Source organism: Chlorocebus sabaeus, chromosome 1, assembly GCF_047675955.1.
Source record: "Chlorocebus sabaeus isolate Y175 chromosome 1, mChlSab1.0.hap1, whole genome shotgun sequence".
NCBI classification, from domain to species: domain Eukaryota; kingdom Metazoa; phylum Chordata; class Mammalia; order Primates; family Cercopithecidae; genus Chlorocebus; species Chlorocebus sabaeus.
Genome location: NC_132904.1, coordinates 129,778,766 through 129,800,406, shown reverse-complemented (window position 1 = coordinate 129,800,406; position 21,641 = coordinate 129,778,766). Strand labels below are relative to the sequence as shown.

At 45.4% G+C, this 21,641-nt stretch overlaps 2 protein-coding genes across 5 annotated transcripts in view; one reads left to right on the top strand and one right to left on the bottom strand.

The window, feature by feature from the left end:
• The window catches only part of NCAPD3 (non-SMC condensin II complex subunit D3), a 71,295-nt gene extending 69,368 nt beyond the window's left edge, over nt 1-1,927 (top strand). For all 4 annotated transcript variants that reach the window (XM_008021583.3, XM_038004960.2, XM_038004959.2 and 1 more), the window contains 3 exons: nt 986-1,060; nt 1,149-1,209; nt 1,297-1,927. In XM_008021583.3, the coding sequence (XP_008019774.3) occupies nt 986-1,060; nt 1,149-1,209; nt 1,297-1,405 (245 nt within the window). In that variant the 3' untranslated portion in view covers nt 1,406-1,927. The remainder of the gene's footprint in view (nt 1-985; nt 1,061-1,148; nt 1,210-1,296) is intronic.
• Nucleotides 1,928-4,929: 3,002 nt separating this feature from the next.
• JAM3 (junctional adhesion molecule 3) overlaps nt 4,930-21,641 on the bottom strand; it is a 71,242-nt gene continuing 54,530 nt past the window's right edge. The window contains exons 2-9 of the mRNA XM_008021574.3: nt 14,782-14,847; nt 13,847-13,960; nt 9,928-10,080; nt 9,300-9,502; nt 8,254-8,353; nt 5,599-5,728; nt 5,457-5,511; nt 4,930-5,156 (exon numbers count right to left, since the gene is read on the bottom strand). Coding sequence (XP_008019765.3) covers nt 5,121-5,156; nt 5,457-5,511; nt 5,599-5,728; nt 8,254-8,353; nt 9,300-9,502; nt 9,928-10,080; nt 13,847-13,960; nt 14,782-14,847 — 857 coding nt within the window. The 3' untranslated portion in view covers nt 4,930-5,120. The remainder of the gene's footprint in view (nt 5,157-5,456; nt 5,512-5,598; nt 5,729-8,253; nt 8,354-9,299; nt 9,503-9,927; nt 10,081-13,846; nt 13,961-14,781; nt 14,848-21,641) is intronic.

The following is a 21,641-nucleotide window of genomic DNA, read 5'->3' as shown; positions in this document are numbered from 1 at the left end:
AGGCTCTCCTAGGAACACAGCCATCGAGGTGTCTTAAAGCAGGGCAGTAAATTTACCAGCTTCTTGATTAAACATAACTCCAGTGACGCAGGGAGGATACTGCTGATAAATGACAGTGGCCGCTAACATCTCTTGAGCACGCCCTTGCAGCCAGCGCCATGCTAAGCACTCTGTGTAGACAACCTCATGTCGTCCTGGGCACCATGCTAAGCACTCGGTGTAGATAACCTCATGTCGTCCTGGCAGCCCCCCAGTGAGGTAGCTGTTTTTATACCCACGTAAGAGATGCAGAAACCTGAGGGTCTCAGAGCAGCTCACACAGCTGGTAAGACACCGAGCCAGAATTCACACCCAAGCTGCGGTGGAGTCTGCTCCTGAACGGTGTTCACCTGTTCCTGAGGGCAAACTGGAGGGGGGTAGGTGCCATGAAAAATCAAGGGCGAGGGGTGAGGTGGACTGAGCTGCTTCCAGTGCAGCACGACAGGACAGGATGAAGTGGTGACTGGAGGTAGAAGGGACAGGACTTGGCTGCTGATTCCATGTGGAGGAGCTGCTCACGGTGCCACATTTCCAGCTTGCACGGTCCATTCACTGGCTGGAAACTAACAGGCGCGCGTGGAGGTGCAGAGGCAAGGAGTTCATTGTCCTCGGGGAATCTGGGTGAGCCACAGTAGGAAGTGTAGTGAGTGGGACAGCACGGTCACTGGGACAGGGGTGATCATGGAAGATGGGGTGGGAGGGAAGCCAGAGGCGTGAACAGTGAGGCCCAGGGGCCAGCTGAGTGCCTAAGGAGGGCTGCGGTCAGAGGGACGGAAAGGAGCGTCCCCAGGAGGGGCCCTCATCCCTGCCAGGACCCGGGACAGGGTCCAGTGGAGGTCTGAGGGCCGCCACTGGGACACTGATGTGGACACCGTGCCTACGTCACACAGACAACTGGAGCCGCCGCCTCTGCCTTCACTCACAGTGGTGTCTCCCCTTTATGCAGAGAGCATCAATGATGTCACGTTTGGAGCAGGGGTCAGTTACATCGGGACACCACGGACTCCTTCATCAGCCAAAGGCAAGTTCTTGGTTTCCTTCTGGGCTGATATATGTGCTGCCTTTGAGGTTCTGGGAAAACTGAATTTGTTTGTTTAAATCCCTTTTAGAGAAAATTGAAGCCAGGAGTCAAGGAAATGACATCTTATGTTTATCATTGCCTGACAAACCGTAAGTTTAGCAGTGTTCCTTTTGAGGTGGGTGTTTGTTTCAGGGTTTTTCTGAGTTCCAGAATGACTGCGTATGTCCTTTCCCTAGGCCCCCACAGCCTCAGCAGTGGAATGTGAGGTCTCCAGCCAGGAATAAAGACACTCCAGCCTGCAGCAGGAGGTCCCTGCGAAAGACCCCCCTGAAAACAGCCAACTAAACAGCGCATCCCCACCAGTGTCCGGGCAGGCAAGAGCCCCTCAGGAAGCCGTCTCGTGTCCTCTGTGTGGACAGGCAGCTGGATCACTTCCCGCAGTCCTTGGGCAGCGCTTTGCTGTGGAACACGAGAGCTCCTCCTCAGGGGCCTGGCACTCACCTGCGTTTAGCCGGCCAGCCCTTTCTATGCTGTATGATGTATATGGTTAAACACTGTAAAATAGAGATGTGCCAAATTTAGATTTTCTTACCCTAAGCCTAATCTATTTAATATTATAACTTTATTCCATTTGAAAGTGTCAAGCCCATGCAGATAAGCTATAATCTGGTCTTTAAGGAACACAACTTTAAAACTTCAGCTTTCTTTTATATAAATCAAGCCTCTGTTAACTTGAATTCCTTATAGTACATATTTTCCCATCTGAAATGACAAAATATTGATTGTAATATTTTTTCTATTATTTATAATTGCAAATTTTTAAAATATACAGCTTTCTAAAAGTAATAAAGGTTTAGGATAAATACAGCCTTCCAGTAAATAGAATGTTTGTTTTTAGAACAGAGCTCTTACTGGTAATCATTTTAATTTTACATAAAGCATGTTAGAGGAATGAAACCAAATCTTCCCTATTAGAAAAAAAAAGATTGTCTTGAGGGGCAGTTCATCTGTGCCCATGCAGAGGCCATGTGCTTTCTATAACAGACATAAAGAGCATCGCTGCTTGTGAAAAAATAGCTTTGTGGCCTTCCCCAGAGCAGCACTGATGCCGATTTGTGCAGCCCTCTGCTAAGGGCTGCTCCCATGATGGGGGGACGGCTTGAGTCTCTTCTGTTCACTCTGTTGGGTAAACTTAACGATATTTTTGTTCAAGAATATCCAAAAAGAAATGCAGTTGGCTTGTTTTTTAATCCCAGTATTACAAAAGCGAAAGTACAAAGTGATTATGTGCGTTGGTTGGTTTGGGGGATGGATGGGATGCCACTGAGCTCTGCCCCTGCTATCCTAAGTGGGAACTGCAGCGCAGGTGGACTCGGTGGAGAAGAGGCGCAGCACTGCTCTGGAGCACACAGGCTGACCTGCCCAGGCACTGACTCCCCTGGTGGATGGCTGACAGCATTTTTAGTGCGCGCGCCTAACCACTGAAATGCTAGGAAGAAGAGACAAACACGAGAGCAAACAAGAAAGAATGAAGCAATGTTTGGGTTTTTTTGAAGCTTTTATAAATGAGGTTAAACCAATACCAAATTACAGGTGTGTTAGTACAAGTCTGTAATATCTATGTACAGCAACATCCATCCCAAGGCAGAATCAGCCTCGTATCGGCCTCGAGTCTTGAGTCACATTCGTATCTTAAAATACACGAGTGTTCCTTTTCTGTCTAGTCTCAGTTATAGGCAACTACTTCCCAGACTCCACTTTCACTGCTCTCTACTTTGTCCGACCTGGTTCCCATGGCACTAGTGTGGAAAGTTTTAGGGTGTAAGAAGAGGGGGCAATAAGGCTACCCTATCACTATGACAACCAAGAAAGAGGCTGGAGCGTCATTCCCCAACGCTGAGGGTGGGGAACCATCCCTCTCTACCACGGTGGCAATGATGGAGGGAACTTGCATGCCCAGTATCCAGGATGCCATGCAGAAGACACCAGGGAGCACTGAGCCACTCTTGGAGCATTTCCTGCCTCTGCCAGGCGGCCTGCAGCTAAGTGTTTCACGTAACTGAAAAAAGTCAACACCGTCTCATGTACGCAATTCAACAAAAGCTGTCAAAGTATAAAAAACTCAAGACACTGGAAGCTGAAAGACAAGGTGACTAGTGAGAGCCACTCTTCAGGCACACAGTGGAGTGCTCCTCCTGAGCAGCTCCTTGCTTTAGAGCACTTCAGTCCTGGATCCAGCACGGCAGGGCGTATGAGGCTGAGAACACAGGGTTCTGAGTGATGTTTCTAATGTCCCCCCACAAATGGGAGCAGTGTCTCCGGCAGATGAAAAATTTAAAGTCAAAAATTAGAAAACTGCTTTTGATTCAGGCATTTCGCTTTCCTCCCCACCAGGCCTTTCACCTGGCTGCTCCACCTGACATTCTTCAAAAGGCTGGACTGGCTGTGGCTGCCACTCCATAATGGTTTGTTTTGAAATGAGACAGAGCCTGTGGCGTCTGGGTGCTTTCTCTGTGGCAAAGAGGAACAGTGGGATCCACGTTCTTTTAAAAATATTATTGTACTTGACAGACTTGATTTCACAATTGCCTTTGGCCTTAGACAGTCTTAACAAATAATTAAACAAACTTAAAAAAAAAAATAGCAGTGGGGGCTCTGTTTCGTGAGCCATCCATAACCAAAAAGGTCTGTTACGGGAGCCCAAAGCTGGGACACAACGTGGAAGACACCAGTGTCCCTGGAGTGCCCACCTTAGAGCGGTGCTGGGTGAAGCAAGGGCCATGTGAGTCAAGCTCACTGGGGCACAGCCACTGCCAGGGCCCAACGATGGCGGGGCCTCCTGGCAGATAGCGAGGCAACACTGAGCTAGAGCGGGGGCGCCTGGGGCAACCCCAGGAGCTGACTGGCGTCTGTCTGTACATCTGAGGACTTCTGGGTGGCCTCTGGGTACAGACTGTCCTAGTCATCTCAGGAAGAGGCAGTTCAAAGCTAACCTGAGAGGTTTCTTTTGAAGAGATGCAAACTGATTTTAACATCGCTCAGCTGGAATTTTTAAAGGTTTCCTAAGCAACTAGTCTGACGTGCAGACCGCAAAAGTTCCCTTGTGAAAAAGGCTAAAACTTGTGCAAGAAAAGGAACGTCGCAGTAAGCTTCCATGAGAGGATTCCTTGGGTAAAATACTCTTAATTATTGATATTTTCCAATTTAACACTAGTAGCTTGGAACTTCTACCTTAAGCTGAACTTTTTAAAAAAAAATAGGTTATTTAACATTGTATGACAATATATTTACAGTTTAAATAGAAATTTTCTTTTCAATAATCAAAATACATCCTTAGCAAAAATTTAGATGCAAAATTTTATAAAATAAGACCCATAGAAAAGCATATTTCAGTACCATTTCCGACTGAGCCTAAGATGAAGGTTTTCTGTAAATCCTGACGCCCTGTTGGACAAGCAGGGTTCCTCAGGCAAGATCTCTCTGCCAGCAACCAATCTGCCTCCCTGACTTCGGTGGTTTCTACAAGATGCTGATCCGAAAGGCTTCTCCACAGTGGACACTGCGACACCCATCAGCAGAGCCTTTGAGAAGAGGCTGCTGCATACAAAGCCTGTTCTGGGTGCCGGCCGGGACGCACTGCTGGCGCTGCACAGCCCCCTCGCCGCCTCACAGGGTGCTGTCCTGGCTGCTGAACGACCGGTGGTAAACACGCTGGCTTCACAGGGCCCAGCACGGGGGCACCGACGTGAGCGAGCTCTTTATGATCACCCTAATACTCGTGTGGGAATCAGGCCAGAAACAGATTGGGAACCCAACTCGGTGAACGCACCCAGTTTCCCTTCCTTGTGGTCATATTTACTGGGTCCATCTTGAGGAAAATTCTTTTATTCATGTGGCTTGTTAGAGTAAGAAGAGTAGTGGTCAACTTTGGCCAAAACAAAAAGCTTCTGAATGAGTGTCTAGCTCTGTCCAAGTGCATCAGCTCTCGCTGCCTCGACAGGAGTTTCTAGTAGAGGTATGTGCATGTGCGCTCTGTGCGCTCTCAGCCACGCTGCGGGTCTCAGATCACAAACGATGACTTGTGTCTGAAGTCGCCCTGCAAAGCCAACACACAGTTAAAGCCATCAGGGGGCCTGGTGGCAAGAAGGGAAAAACACTGAGTAAGTCTAACATGGGCTAAATACAAATCAAATAATCATTCTTAAAAGTGCCATCACTAGCGCCTGCAAAGCACAAATCCCATTAGTATGTGTGTATGTGACTGTGAAGGGGCCGAGGAGCTCAGGAGCTGCACAATCACTCAGGAATCTTCCTAGGAGACCTGTGTGGTTTCCAAGGAGGAATGTTGTTTTCCCTGCTGGGTACACCTAGATTTCCAGGTTTACTAAATGATTACCTCCTCGTCAGTGCGGATGTAGTTGACTCCATCTGGTTTCCCTGGGTTCTTGTAACTGTGAGGAGAAAAGAGCAGTTTAGCAACAGGGTTGTTATATTATCGCCAGCTTGAACTTCCCTTTTTTCACATAAGGCAGGCTCACCTTTCTCCATCCTGTTTATTGTTGATGAAGTAGCCACGTCTGTATGCACAGCAGATGCCCAACGTGATCAGGGCCAGTACAGCAAGGACAACCAGAACCCCCCCAATAATTCCGCCAATGTTCAGGTCATCTGAAGAAAGGGAGGTTTGGGGAAAGCCATGATACACACTATCGGTTCTTTAAAAAGGCCCTGACCCTGCTGTGCCTCCTTCCTTCACCCCAAACCCACTTGCCCCCTGCCCCCTCAGGCCTACCCCAGTTAGAAGAGAGAACTTAATCTTTCTAGCCTAGAACATATAGGACATCATAACTCCTAACTTCACATGTGAAAAGTACTGAGACTTCTACAGCTGAAATGCAGTTACACTGAAAACTGTACTCAAGTGGGCTTGACACTGTAGGCTTAAAAATCCTCTGGCTGAATGCCTGAGATTACTTATGGGGGAGATGGTTATGAGGACAAGATTAGGAGCCAGGATCCCAAGGAAGAAAAGAATCCCTAATTTCCAGGGCCTCTCTGTTGTGGACTGCTCTGGGGAAGAAAGTTAGTTTCAAGTCTTACTTAAAAGTAAGAATCCTAGATAAGAACTAGAGCTCTGCCTCTGCTGGCTGCCTGACCTCCGATCTATACGCCCTCTGAGAGGAGACCCCTGGAACCCTTTCTCATGTCTGTACACTCAGCAAAGGCACTGGGTCACCTTCACATGGGGCTCTGGCAGTCGTTTCCTTCAAGCAAGCAACACATGGAAAACTGCAGGGAATTTATCAACAAGAGCCAAGTAACTTGGAAGTTTTAAAAAATCTTTATCCTAGTGTATTGGTTCTCAAATATGAATGTACACTTAAAAATCAATTTGCAGGCTGGGCGCAGTGGCTCACGCCTGTAATCCTAGCACTTTGGGAGGCCGAGGCGGGCGGATCACGAGGTCAGGAGATTGAGACCATCCTGGCTAACATGGTGAAACCCCGTCTCTACTAAAAATACAAAAAACTAGCCGGGCGTGGTGGCAGGTGCCTGTAGTCCCAGCTACTCGGGAGGCTGAGGCAGGAGAATGTGTGAACCCGGGAGGTAGAGCATGCAGTGAGCCAAGATTGTGATTTTTTTTTTTTTTTTTTTTTTTGAGACAGAGTCTCGCTCCGTCGCCCAGGCTGGTGTGCAGTAGTGCAATCTCAGCTCACTGCAACCCCTGCCTCCTGGATTCAAGGGATTCTCCTGCCTCAGCCTCCCAAGTTACTGGGATTACAGGCACCTGCCACCACACCAGGCTAATTTTTGTATTTTTAGTAGAGACAGAGTTTTGCCATGTTGGCTAGGCTGGTTTCGAACTCCTGACCTCAGGTGATCCACCTGCCTCAGCCTACCAAAGTGCTAGGATTATAAGTGTGAGCCACTGCGCCTGGCCATGCAATTTTGATATTAAAATGTCAATTCCCAAGTTTCATCAATAAAAAGTCAATAGGCTAAAATAGGTCTGGGGCAAAACTGTAGGAGAAAACAACCCTAACGCCGAGTTTCTCAAATGTGACAAATGAGAAGAATCATTCGGAATGCTTGTCCCACACACAGATTTATTCGGAATGCTTGTCCCACACACAGATTTATTCGGAATGCTTGTCCTACACACAGATTTCCAGCATATGTCTGAGGTGGGCTCGGATCTGTATGTGAAACAGTGGCCTCAGATGGTTATCACCAGGCAGTGTTGGGAAATGCTGCTCTGAGGGTAGCTCCAAATAGGGAGGAGGAAGAGATTTAAAAAACGCTCCTGGCTAGGCACAGTGGCTCATGCCTGTTAATCCCAGCACTTGGGGAGGCTGAGGTGGGAGGACTGCTTGAGGCCAAGAGTTTGAGACCAGCCTGGGCAACAGTGAGACCCTATATTTACAAAAAACAAAATTAGCTGAGCTTGGTGGTGTGTGTCTGTTGTCCCAGCTACTCAGGAGACAGAGATGGGAGGATGGCTTGAAATCTGGGTTTGAGGATGCAGTGACCTGTGATTACACCACTGCACTCCAGCCTGGGCAACAAAGCAAGACCCTGTCTCTCTCTCTTTTTTAGGGGGGACGGAGTCTCACTCTGTTGCCCAGGCTGGAGTGGTTTTGTTGCTGCTGCTGTTGTTTTAAGGGAAAAAAAAAAAAAAAAAAAGCTTCCCAAGTGATTTGGACACATCCTACCTGCCCCCATCCTCCTCTCAATACCCCTCCTTTAGGGGAACCAGAGCCCTGAGATGATATTACTCTAAGGGCTAAAGCTTTGTCTGCAGGTAAAATTACTAGGGCTAAAACTCTGTCAGTTTTTTACAAAATGGTTGTAACTGGATAAATTTCTGGAGACCTGACACCACCTTACATTTTAATAATTCTATCAATTACCAAAGAATGGAGTTTACTAAACTCGCAGTGAAAGTTACAAGGCTGGCCACGTTCCCAATACCAGCAGATCCCAGAAGGCTTTGTTTTGAGGACCTGCTTATCTGGACTCGGTTTTCTCAACCTTCCCTTCACTGTCCAGTGGGTGCTGGTGGATCTAGTCGGCTCCAGAAGAAAGCTAACCCATGGCAGAAGAGTTCTCTAAGCTGATGGTATAATATTAAATTAAAATGTTCTATTCACTTCCCAGTCTTGTGATGAAACCTTTTCAAAAAAGAAACTCACAGACTTCCATCTCCTGCTCCTCACACCTGGCTGAGCCTGCGTCATTGGAAGCAATGCAGTAGTACTGCCCAGAGTCGTCCTTGTGAACAGCAGTGAACACCTGTTTCAGGGAATGACAAGTAAATAACTGGACCAGTCACGGGGCCGACTTCTGAGAGCACATCCAGCTGGGTGCAGAACTAGGTCGACACCTGCTCGCTTGCTTTCGGCTTCCCCGTGGCTTCCCCAGCACTGCATGTTCCTCCCTGACCCACTCCTGGACACCTGCCTGAGAGCTCCCCAACAACCAATCCCCTTGGGACTGGAGGCACCAAAGCCCGGCAACGTCCAAAATGTGAGGTGGAGCCTTGCTTTTCTTCTGGTAAAGGGGCTCTTCAGTGATGACTGCTCCTTGGGCAACATTTTGGCAAAATGAACACAGAGGACCCTATTATAATCTGTCTGATGACTACGTGGAGCTGGATAGTCCACAGACCAGAAGGTACCTCCCAGGAGAGAACCACATGCACAGTAAAGCCTGGTGTGGTTTGTACTTTGTCCTCTAGTGCATGACCAATCTGTTTTCTCTCCTCCCCCACTTCCCACCACCACCGCTGGGTTATTTTGAAACAAATTCCAAACACCTTTTATCCATAAATACTTCAGTATCTCTAGAAGACTGTAAAAAATCGTAACCACAATACCTTTATCATGCCTAAATTAATTAATAATTGCTTAATAGATCATCAAATACCTGCTAGTAATCGAATTTCCCCGATTGTCTAATGACTTTTACAGTTAATTATCTGATCAGGGCCCTAGTAACGTTTGCTTAATATCCCTCTTCAGTCTCAATCTACAGTTTCTTTCTCTTACCCCCTAAGAATGTACTTGTTTATAAAAGGAAGAAGGGTCATTTTTCCTGTAGAATCCCTAGCATTCTAGATTTTTAGCACCTGTTTTATCAAGAAGTTTCAGTATCTCTCCTAATAATTATTATTTTCACAATAAGCATCTCTTGCCCCAACAAAGACATCTCCATTCTCACCTCTTAGAAGAGATCTTACCAGAGTGCCTGTTTCAGAGTTTAAGTGGAAAGAAGAATTGCGAAATCTGGGATTGGCTCTGGAATCCGTGGGCAGTGGCACATCATTGCGATACCAGCTGTAGTGAGGCCGGGGGTGGCCCTCACTCTCCTGGCAGTACAGCGTTGCCATCTTGCCTACTGGTACAGCCTTCGGCACTCTACAGACAGGGGTCACTGGCTTCACTGTAGGAAAAGGGGGTGGTGGTTGAGATCTCAGCAACAGGGCTCTATTCTTATTAAAGCCCACAAGAAATCAGCTCCAAAGACAAGAAAGCCAGTTGAGGGGTTCCTGTGCCACTGCTGTTCCCAGGATCACAACTGCAGACTGACAGGTCACCACTGCCTCCCACCCTCCTGTATGTTAAAGTGCCTTCTCTAGCTGGTGGAAGGAAGTGACAGGAACTTCACTTCCCTTCTCACCCTCTACCCCCAACTCAGGGAGTCTCAGCTCTCAACAGTTCTCCCCTCCCTAAGCCATGTGAAGCCCTCAGGGACACAGTTCTGGAAGGAAAGAAACCAAGACACTACCTGATCTCATGCCTCCTACGGCTACGGACTCGTGAGGCCTGAAAATGGCGACAATGTCTCATCTTCGCATGAGCTCCTACCTTGCACAGTTAACTCGATCACAATCTCATCAATTTCCTTGCGGTCATTTCGAGCAACGACCTCACAGCGATAGAGGGCTGAGTCTCTCCGTGTCACATTCCAGATCTTCAGGGATGTCTTCCCCAGTATTTCTGCACGACCTGCCAAGTCTCCTACAGAAAAGACATGAGGCACTAAAAAACTCGTTAAAGAAATCAGCCACTTGAAGAGGGTGGTTTCTGGGGCCAGCACTGGATGCCACAGCAAGGAAGACTGCGGATCAATTTTTATTTTTATTCCGGAGTACAGAAGTGAACTCTCTAAGGACAGGAACCATGACCTATTCCTGCCTGTAACCTAAACACCAAAAATTGTTCCTGGTGTGCAAGATGCACTTATTACCATGTGTCTCTGTCATTAAAGCCAGGAACTTCACCTCCTCCTCCTCATTTCCAGGAAGGACTGCCCATGAATAGAAAAAAAACACCACTAGAAAAACAACCAATGTTTCATAAATGATGCTGAGATAACTTGATATCCACTTGCAAACACATCAAGTTGAACCTCTCTCTCACTCCATATACACAGGAGTTAAAACTGTAAAACTCTTAGAAAAATGCATAAGCATAAATCCCTCATGACCTTGGACTGGGCAGTGGTTTCTTAGATATGACACCAAAAGCACAAGCACACACTAAAAACAGTTATGCTGGACTTCATCAAAATGCAAAGGACAAAGGCAGGTGAAAACACAATCCACCTAATGGGAGAAACATCTGCAAATCATCCATCCAGCCTAGCATCCAGAATAAAGAAAGAATTTACACTTTGGTAATAAGCAGACAACTTAATTTAAAAACTGGACATAAGGGTGGGTGCAGTGGTGCACACATGTAGTCTCAGCTACTCAGAAGGCTGAGGTGGGAGGATTATTTGAGCCTGGGAATTCATGTCCAGCCTCTGCAATGCAGTGAGATCCTGTTTCTAGAAAAAAAAAACTTTTTAAATGGACATAAATTTGAACAGACATTTCTCCAAAGAAAATACACAAATAAGACCCTCAACATCATTAGTCACCAGAAAATGCAAATCAAATCCACAAGACGCCACTTCAGTTCCACTAAGATGGTCAGAACTTTGTTAAACAGTCAGACAATAACAAGTGTTGGTGAGGATGTGGGGAAATACACTGCTAGTAGGAACGTAAAATCGTAAAGCAGCTTTGAAAAACACTGTCAGTTTTTAAAAAAACTAAACATGCAACTACTATAAGTCCCAGCAATTGTACTCTTGGTCATTTATCCCAGAGAAATGAAAACTTAGGTTCACACAAAAACCTGTAAACAAATATTGATAGCAGCATTATTGATAATAGCCAAAAAGTAGAAACAACCCATTTTTTTAATCCGTCAATAGAATGGATAAAATAAAGTAGTATATCTACAATGGAACATTATTCAGCCATAGAAAGAAATGAAGTACTGGCACACGCGACAACACAGATGAACCTTGAAAACATGATGCTGAGTGAAAGAAGTCAGCCACGAAAGACTACAGTTTCTATGAAGTGTCCAGAATAGGCAAATCCACAGACACACAAAGTGGAATCAGAGCTGCCAGGGATGCGGGAGGAAGACTGACTGCTGCTGGGTACAGGGTTTCTTCGTGGGATGATGAAAATGTTCCGGAATGTGATGGTGGTGATGGTTACACAACTATGTGAATATACTAAAAACCCCTGAATTGTAGACTTGACTTTATTTTATTTGAGACGGAGTCTCGCTCTGCCGCCCAGGCTGGAGTGCAGTGGCCGGATCTCAGCTCACTGCAAGCTCCGCCTCCCGGGTTCGCACCATTCTCCTGCCTCAGCCTCTCGAGTAGCTGGGACCACAGGCGCCCGCCGCCACGCCCGGCTAGTTTTTTTTGTATTTTTAGTAGAGACGGGGTTTCACCGTGTTGGCCAGGATGGTCTCGATCTCCTGACCTCGTGATCCACCCGCCTCAGCCTCCCAAAGTGCTGGGATTACAGGCGTGAGCCACTGTGCCCGGCCCAAATTGTATACTTTAAAAGGATGAGACCTATGAGTATGAATTATAGCTCAAGAAAAAAAGATTTTAAACATAAGACATAATAACACTTTTCAAAGAAGCAGGAAGAACCTGGAAAACACCAAATAGGGGAAGGAGTTAGGAAAACACGACACAAAAGAGTAGCAACCACTTACCACTAACCTGACAACTGCTGACAAGGACGTGAAGGGCTTTTGCCATAACACACCACAAACAGCCACTAAAAGACGCTTCCGATGCAGCACAGACATTGGTATCAACATTTTCTAATAGGAACCTTTGTTATACAGCCACCCGTTAGTGGAGGATTCGAACTTCTGCCATGTGAGAAAAGAGTAAATAAACCCCACCAGGGTGCTTCTGGTGCAGGCCCGCACTGAGGCGAGGCAAGAGGCCCAGCAGAGCTGCGTCCTCCCCCAGTCCCTGCATGCTGTGCGGGAAACAGTCTCCCTCGGCCTCCCCATCCCTGTGGCTAAAAGCAAAACGTTTAATCCCCAGAAACAGAAAGTTCTTTAAATAATTTCTCACCTGGTTCCTCTGATGCTCTAAACTACATGCTTAGGGTTTAGCAGGGTCAGCCTGAGTAGCCAAAGAAAACAGATCTGTGTTCTGAGAAGAACATTTCCATCACTCCAAAAATAAGAGGCAAAAGAGGGACTTCATGTGAGTGGGAAGCAAAACTCTTCTGAGGAGACTCAGGCTCCTGACACCACCGAGAACCCAAAGCAAGACTGTGTTGGAGCTGTTTCCACAAATCCCTCAACTCTCAACTTCTCTGAGAACTCCACAGGCTCCGATCAATGCACAAGCCTGCATGTGTACCTCCTGCGGCTCCCGCCCTCCTGTCAGAAAATAGGTGTCATCCTCCTCTCCAGCCACCTGCCTGCCTCCCTCTATGCCGCCTGGCACAGCGAAGCCCCAGCAGGCCCCCCTCGAGTCTCTTTCCCTGCCTGCACCCCAGCTTGGGCCCCCCACCAGCCCTCTCCTAGACTCAGCAGAAGGCCTCTGACTTGGGCCTCTGCTCTGAGTTGTGCCACCTCCAATCTCTTCTCTACAGCAGCCACTTCAGTCTTCTGAAACGTAGATGCGGCCATGGCATTTCCCCTCAGATACCGCCCATGCTCGCCTGGCAGTCAGTGCAGTCTGCCTGGCCAGGCGACCTCTCCAACCCCTCTCCTCCCTCTCTCCCTGTCCATGTACCGGCAACAGTGGGGAACTTGCAGTCTTTCCCATCAGCCAGTCTGTCTGTTGCTTCTGCGTCTTCACGCACAGCATTCTCTCCTGGCCACCACCTCTCTCCACACCATCGTGCCTGCTAACCAGCCGCCTTCACACCACACCCAGAGAGGCCACTTTGGGGAGCCTTCCCTGACCACCAGCCTCCCACCCGGGAGGATGTCACTTCAGGGTACCCTGTGCTTTCTCCCCATCGGCAACCCCAGCACCAAGCCTGAAACACAGTGGTTGGCTCAATTTGTGCCGTGCCCTTGCTGAAACATATGGTCCTTCTCATTCACTCACTTACATCACACACACGAGGATCGTGACAAGATGGCCTAGGAAAATGCTCACTTTGATTCCCCAAAGAGATGGGGCTGTGAGCAGATTAAGATCCTAGCTAATGAACGGCACTTGCTGATGCTGGGTGACAGGTACAGGGAGGCTTGATATGCCACTTGCACTACTTTTGCATATGTTTGAAATTTTCCATAATTATAAATCTTAAAAAATAAATAAATAAAACATAAAAAACTCAGTCCTAGCTACGGATGCAGGTTACCAGTCTGAGATAAGTTTCTGGCCAAGAGTGCACACCCAGGTCTATGGGCAGAGGAAAGGTCAACAGGCAAGACGACTACAGGATCATACCCTGAATTTTGTTGTCAAAAAACACGTATGTGGTTTGGTCATCTTGAATTTTCTTCCATTCGATCCTGGGGTCACTTGTCTGCGAATCTGTAATGATGCAAGACAGCTCCACACCTAACAAGCAAAGAAAAAAAAGAACTCAGTGAATGTGGAGTGCTTTTAGGTTCAGCTACACCTAGACCCTGCAAGCTATCTCTAATTCAAGAGGCCTTTCATGCAGATTAAAAACCTAGCCAATTCCATACTCCAAGAGACTTTGAGAAAGGATGAGTTTTTGCCAGAAAATAAAGATAATTAGCAAGGATTTTACTACATAGTGTACCCCCTCCCTTAAACACCCTGCTTGTATATAAGAAATTTCTTGGCCAGGCACGGTGGCTCACACCTGTAATCTTAGCACTTTGGGAGGCCGAGGAGGGCGGATCACCTGAGGTCAGGAGTTTGAGACCAGCCAGGCCAAACTTGGCAGAGCCCCACACAAAACTCAGCTGGGAGTGGTGGCAGGTACCTATAATCCCAGCTACTCAGGAGGCTGAGGCAGGAGAATCGCTTCAACCCGGGAGGCAGAGGCTGCAATGAGCTGAGATTGCGCCACTGCACTCCAGTCTGGGCAACAAGAGTGAGACTCCATCTCAAAAAAAGAAAAGAAAAGGAAAAGGAAAAGGAAAAGGAAAGGAAAAGAAAAGAAAGAAAGAAATTTCTTCATTGTGTGATCACAAAGCCAGGCAGGAGTGCGATGCCAGCTGATGGAAAACCGCACAGGGCTCCCTGCCGGCCTGCTGATGCCATGCTCCATGGGCCTGTGCACCACAGAGCAGCCCACCTCCAACATCTCCTTGGCACACTGCAGAGACGGATGTGTCCTGAGTCGGCTGCCAGACACCAAATGTCCAGTAGATGGTGCCCATTATCCGAGGCATTTCCTTTGTACTTACTTTCAAATTCCTGTACCACTGGGGTTCGATTGCTGGATTTGAGATTTACAGCCCCTATCAGGCAGCCTGAAGGAGAAAGAAACGTAAAATCAGAGACAATGTATCTCAAACAGCGGAGAAACTTTGCACTGAGGTCAGGTTTTCCTGTCTGTGTAGGCTATGGCTACTAACCACAGAGGATGGAAAAATATTCCACAATAAAGTCTCAGGTAAGCCAAGTTAACTGCTTTCTCTCTCAAATCTGACCTTCACTGGAAGGAACCAAGGGAAAGAGAAGAGTTCTAAGAATTCCTCCTCCTTTTTAGTCCCAGAACAAAGCCCTCAGAGCTTTAAAGCCTTTTGTCTAAGCATTTCCTATTGACCCTCCGACACCTCTCACCCAGACCTGCCTGGGCCTTCTGCCCTTCCTCCCTCCACCCTCCCCTCTTCCCCAGGCTTCCGATGCTGCACAGGCACCCTCAGTGGCACATGATACAGTCCAGACTCTTGGGCTGGAACTCTCCCCTTCAGGGTGGCATCAACACTCTCTGGGTATGGTTATCAACCAGCTAGGAGTCCACCTTGCTGTATGAGCAACCTGGTGGTTCCAGTCCACGAAGTTTTCACCGATCATTGTTGACATGAGAAAAATAATAATATAGCACGGTAATTTTCATGAAGCTAAGTTCATATCATTGATGAAAGCAAGATAGCTACTTGCATGGCAATCCCTTTCAAAACCAGCATCTGATTCCTTATGGGTAATCAGAAACCTGTTTTCCACAGTCTCAAAATTTCTCAACTAATCTTGGAGAGAAGATCAAGTAGGTACATAGACCACCTACAAAATATTATTCTTCAGCTGTCATGCCCCTAATAAAATATGCCGTCCCCAAAGAAGGACTTCATACAGAACACCCCTATGAAGGCCTCTGGGTCCTGGCTTATGATAACCGCTAAAGAAAATGTACAGTACAACTCTGCTCCAAGCTGCTTTAACTCCTTGCATATTGGGCAGCCTCACGCAGCCCATTCTTTTCCTTTATCTTCTTTAACGGCCCAGCTACATGGATCTTTTCTTTCTCAATAGTCAGATTTCACTAATTCTAGCAAAAGCCCTGAAGAATAATCCAATAAAGAGGGATGGAAAACAGAAGTATAATACACCTGAATTGCTATTGGTTCCTAAAACACTTCTACAAAAGGTTATAGAACAAAGAACAAGTGCGGATAATTTTATTTTGTTTGGATAACCACGGCTACTCCCTCTGGAAGCCAGAAATACATCCCGTGCATGTGCAGCCCTTTCTACGTCTTCAAAATGAAAGCTCCCAGTGATGCATCACTAAAGAATGATAGGCCGGGCGCGGTGGCTCAAGCCTGTAATCCCAGCACTTTGGGAGGCCGAGACGGGCGGATCACGAGGTCAGGAGATCGAGACCATCCTGGCTAACATGGTGAAACCCCGTCTCTACTAAAAAAATACAAAAAACTAGCCGGGCGTGGTGGCGGCGCCTGTAGTCCCAGCTACTCGGGAGGCTGAGGCAGGAGAATGGCGTAAACCCAGGAGGCGGAGCTTGCAGTGAGCTGAGATCCGGCCACTGCACTCCAGCCTGGGCGACAGAGCCAGACTCCGTCTCAAAAAAAAAAAAAAGAATGATATATGAGGCTCTGTGTCTCTACCAAGGCCACACAAGTTTCTTCTAAGGAAAGTGACCGTAAACATTCCTTCAGTATGATCACCATAACTTAGATGACACACCGACACTGGCTACAAGGGACTATGACCAGAGATCAGCTCTGGCCCAAAGACCATCAAGGGACTGACAGCACTGCTCACCTGGATAATAACTGGATAACTCAATCACATCTTTTCTCTTAGGAAGTATGAAGCCAAGAGAAATAAGAAAATGGGAGAGCTTACAGTCTAGAGAAATAGAAGTACATTATAAGGAGATATAGGCTGATTGGTCAAAATGGTGGAAATACTAGAGTTGATAACAACAGGTGAACTAGAGGACATAAAAGGTAAATGATGTTTAATTTTCATGAAGGCCAACTGAGATATGTATCTTTATAATAAACTTGGAAGGTAAACTAAACCAATTTGTTTCTTACAACTTCAAAGAAGCTAAATAATGGCAATCGTCACTTCTTTTATCCCTCAGCATTATGGCAAAGAAATGAATGTTTTATAGTTTTTGTTTTTTTTTTTTTGAGACAGAGTCTCGCTCTGTTGCCCAGGCTGGAGTGCAGTGGTGCCATCTCGGCTCACTGCAAGCTCCGCCTCCCAGATTCAAGCCATTCTCCTGCCTCAGCCTCCTGAGTAGCTGGGACTACAGGCGCCTGCCACCATGCCCAGCTAATTTTTTGTATTTTTAGTAGAGACAGGGTTTCACTGTGTTAGCCAGGATGGTCTCTATCTCCTGAGCTCGTGATCTGCCCGCCGTGGCCTCCCAAAGTGCTGGGATTACAGGCTTGAGCCACCGCGCCCGGCCTGCTTTATATTTCTTAATGAAGCCTTGGCCTGACCACTCTCTTGCTCAACTATCCTAGATAAGTTTACAAGCAGCTTTGTATTTTATTTTTCATGAACTACACATGAGACTTAAATACAGGTAGCTTTTTATACCAATCCTAGAAGGCAGTATGTCCCAGGAAGACTCCAGAGCAGAGGATCACTACAAATCACGTAAAGTTCTAGCTTAAATGACTATCTGCAATAGCTGGGCACTACATCAAATAAGGTCCCACGCTGAGAGTCCTTCCTCAGAATTACCCTTCTATTTCCAAATAATCCTTAAATTTACTAATACTCTAGAGAACGCCTTTCTTGCCCATCCCCAACAGACCAAGGTGCCACTTTAAAATGTAGTCGTAACTGTATAAAAGAATGGTAGTGTGAGGACTGGAAGGCACAAATCTAACCCGTGAAGACATCGTAAGTAACTCATCCAGAATCCTGCCCGGTGCCTGGGGATAAGATTCTGACAGAACTACTAAGGAGATGGGTTCTGGGAGCCCGCTTGCAGCGGTGGCTGCTGAAGTTTAATTGTGCACACACTGAATCCAGTGCTACAGGAATACTCATACTGAAGTTACATTATTTAAGACTGAGCAAAGGGTTTTTTGGAAGGAGGAAAAAGGAAAACTGCTAATTTGTCAAATGCTGTTATTCCTATTCAATTTCCTGTCTATTTTGGCCTGTCCATCATACTCTAAGCTCTCTGGGAAATTCCATTCATTCAGCAGTTTTTGTTTTGTTTTTTGAGACAGAGTTTCACTCTTGTCACCCAGGCTGGAGTGCAATGGTGCGATCTCGGCTCAATGCAACCTCCGCCTCCCAGGTTCAAGCAATTCTCCTGTCTCAGCCTCCCAAGTAGCTGGGATTACAGGTGCCTGCCACCACACCTGTCTAATTTTTGCATTTTTAGTAGAGAAAGGGTTTCACCACGTTGGCCAGACTGGTCTCGAACTCCTGACCTCAGGTGATCTACCTGCCTTGGCCTCCCAAAGTGCTGAGATTACAGGGGTGAGCCACTGCGCCTGGCCGTTCAACAGTTTTTATTTATCTCTTATTATGTACTAGATACCTGCCTAGATATTAGGGCTAATACATGAATAAGATATATAAAAATCTATTAGCTGGGCATGGTGGCACATGCCTGTAATCCCAGCTACTCAGTAGGCTGAGACAGGAGAATCACTTGAACCCAGGAGGTGGGGGTTACAGCGAGCTGAGATCAGGCCACTGAACTCCAGCCTGGGCGACAGAATGAGACTCCATCTCAAAAAAAAAAAAAAAAAAAAAAAAAAGGATAGATAAAAATCTGTGCTCTCATGGAGCTAACATTTTAGGATTTAAAAAAAACCATATTTATTCATCTTTATTATATTTCAACGTTTGATTGCAAAACTTACTACAAAGCTAGAGTGATTTAAACAGTGTGGGGTCCCCCCACAGCATAAAGACACATGCAGATCAAAGGAAAACAATAGCCCAGAAATAAATCCTTGCATGTATGATCAAATGATTTTCCACAAGGATGCCAAAATCATTTAATGAAGAAAGGACAACCTTTCCAACAATGGTGCTGGGAAAACTGGATATCCACATGCAAAACGATGAAGTGAGACCCTTATATTAAGTCAAATACAGAAATTAGCTTAAAACATATAAAACATCTAAATTTAAGAGCTAAAACTATAAAATTTTGGAAGAACACATAGAGAAACATCTTCATGACACTGAGTTAGGCAATGATTTGATATGACACCAACAGCATGGACAACAAAAGAACCAAATAGGTAAATTGGACTTCATCAAAAAAAATTTAAACATCAAAGGACACTACCAAGAAAGTGAAAAGACAATATACAGAATGGGAGAAAATATCTACAAAGCATAAATATATGATAAGGGATTAACATCCAGAACATATAAAGAACTCCTACAACTCACAAAAAAACCCACAAATGAACAAATTTTAAAATTGGCAAAGAATTCGAACAGACATGCCTCCAAAGAAGATATACCATGAAAAGCTGCTCAACATCACTAGCCTTTAAGGAAATTAAATCTAAACCACAATGAGACACCACTTCACACCCATTAGGATGGTTATGATTTCTTTCAAAGGGGGGGAAATAATAAGTGTTGGTGAGGATGTGGAGAAACCCAAACCCTGTACACTGCTGATGGGAATGTAAAATGGTGCAGCCACCATGAAAAGTTTGGCAGTTCCTTGAAAAGTTAAACACAGAATTACTATACAATCCAAATATGATATTATTTGGTATTTATTAAGTATGATGTAATTCTTACTCTTCCTCCTCTATAGCTAGGTACTTTTCCCCTCTGTCTTCTTATGTTTTATTTATCTTTGATTTTCTGCAGTGTGATTATTATATGCCTAGAATTTTTTTTTTTTTTTGCCATTTATCCTGTGTGGTGTTTTCTGAGCTTCATGAATCTGTGGTTTAGTGTCTGGCATTAATTTGGGGAAATTCTCAGTCATAATTGCTTCAAAAATTTTTGTTCTTATCTTCTGTTTCTGGTATTATCATTTACAAGTATGTTACATCTTCTGTGGTTGCCCCACGTTTCTTGTATATTCTGTTCCATTTTTTAGGTCATCTTTCTCTCTGTGCTTTCAGTTTTGGATGTTTCTGTTGGCATATCCTCAAGCTCAGAGGCTGAGTCCATCAAAAACATTTTTCATTTCTGCTACAGTTTTTTGATCTCTAGTGTTTCCTTTTGATTCTTTCTGAAAATTTCCATCTCTCTGCTTGCACTGTCCATCTGTTTTCTTGCATGTTATCTACTTATGTTATCTACTTTTTCCATTAGAACCCTTAGCATATTAATCAGTTGTTTTAAATGCCCAGTCTGATAATTCCAACATCTCTTTCATATCAGAGTTCTGATGCTTGCTCCATTTCCTCAAACTGTTTTTGCTTTTTAGTATGCATTGTACTTTTTGTTGAAAGCCAGACATGATTACCCAGGAAAATAAACTGTAGTAAACAAGCCTTTAATGTTATGGTGGGTAAGGTGTGTGTGTAGGGGGGAAGCATTCTATAGACCTATGATTAGGTCTCAGTCTTTCAGTAAGACTATGCCCTTGGGCTGTGACCTTCACCACTGTGTCTCCGTCCCCACTCCCCTTGGGTGGAAAGATGACTAGAGGCAGCAAGAGTTAAGTACCTAACAAATGGGATTTCTTCCTGAAACACATAAAAATCAAATCAATTACAGTATTACAACATAGTAATAAAGTGAAGGGGAAAAAACCACATGATCATCCCAACTAATGCAGAAAAAGCATCTGACCTAATGCAACAACCTTTCAAGATAAAAACACTCAGTAAACTAGGAATAGAAAGAACTTTCTATACATGATAAAGGTCATATATGAAAAACCTTCAGCTGACAGCATATTCAGTGGTGAAAGACTCAAAGTTTTTCCCCTACAATCAGGAACAAGACGATGCCCACTTTCACCGCCTCTATTCAACATGATATTGGAATTTCTAGCAAGAGAAATTTGTCAAGAAAAAGACAAAAAAGGAATCAAAGTTGGAAAGGAAGTAGGAAAATTATCTCTGTAGCCGGCATGATCTTAGACATAGAAAACCCTACATATTCTAACACTAAAAATATCAGAATAAATAAATGAGTTCACCAAGGCTGCAGGATACAAAACCAACACACAGAACTTCTGGTTCTCAGTCTAGCATGCAAACAGCTTAGAAGCCCTCATCCATCTTGACGACAAGTAAAATGCTGAACAACCTGAAAATCAACAACTCTTCTTAGATTTGTCCGAGAATTGAGGTCATAAGTCAAAACACTGTCTCCAGATTGGAGAGACAGACAGGCAGATAGAGAATCCCAACCTACAGAGCAGAAACTCAGGAGAAGAAGCCTCTGCAGGAACCACCAGTACTAGAGTAGGAAAACCTAAACTATAATTGATGAATCGTTGGAGTCTCAGTGCCAACAAGTCTGAGAGTTAAAAACTCCATGGGGCCCAGTCTTAGCAGGCCCCCCAGACATTCTTGTGAGTTTCATCTCCAGAGGCCCTACCTGGTTCTCTCACTGAAGACAGGAGAAAAATCCCCTCGTGCTCCTGGCATAGGGAGGGGAAATGTTAGCCATTTTGAAACACCTCTAAAGCATTCTGTCCTTAACAAGTCCTGCCCAAAAGAGAAATTGTCTTACCAGAGTCTAACCTACTGGGATTTAATCAGGGCCTAACTGACCTGGATTTGTGTTATAATTTCTTCAAAAATCACAATTATAAACCAAAATTATAAGTATTAACTCACGTAATTACCTTTATCGGAGATCTCAATATCTTCATACACCTTCAAGTTAT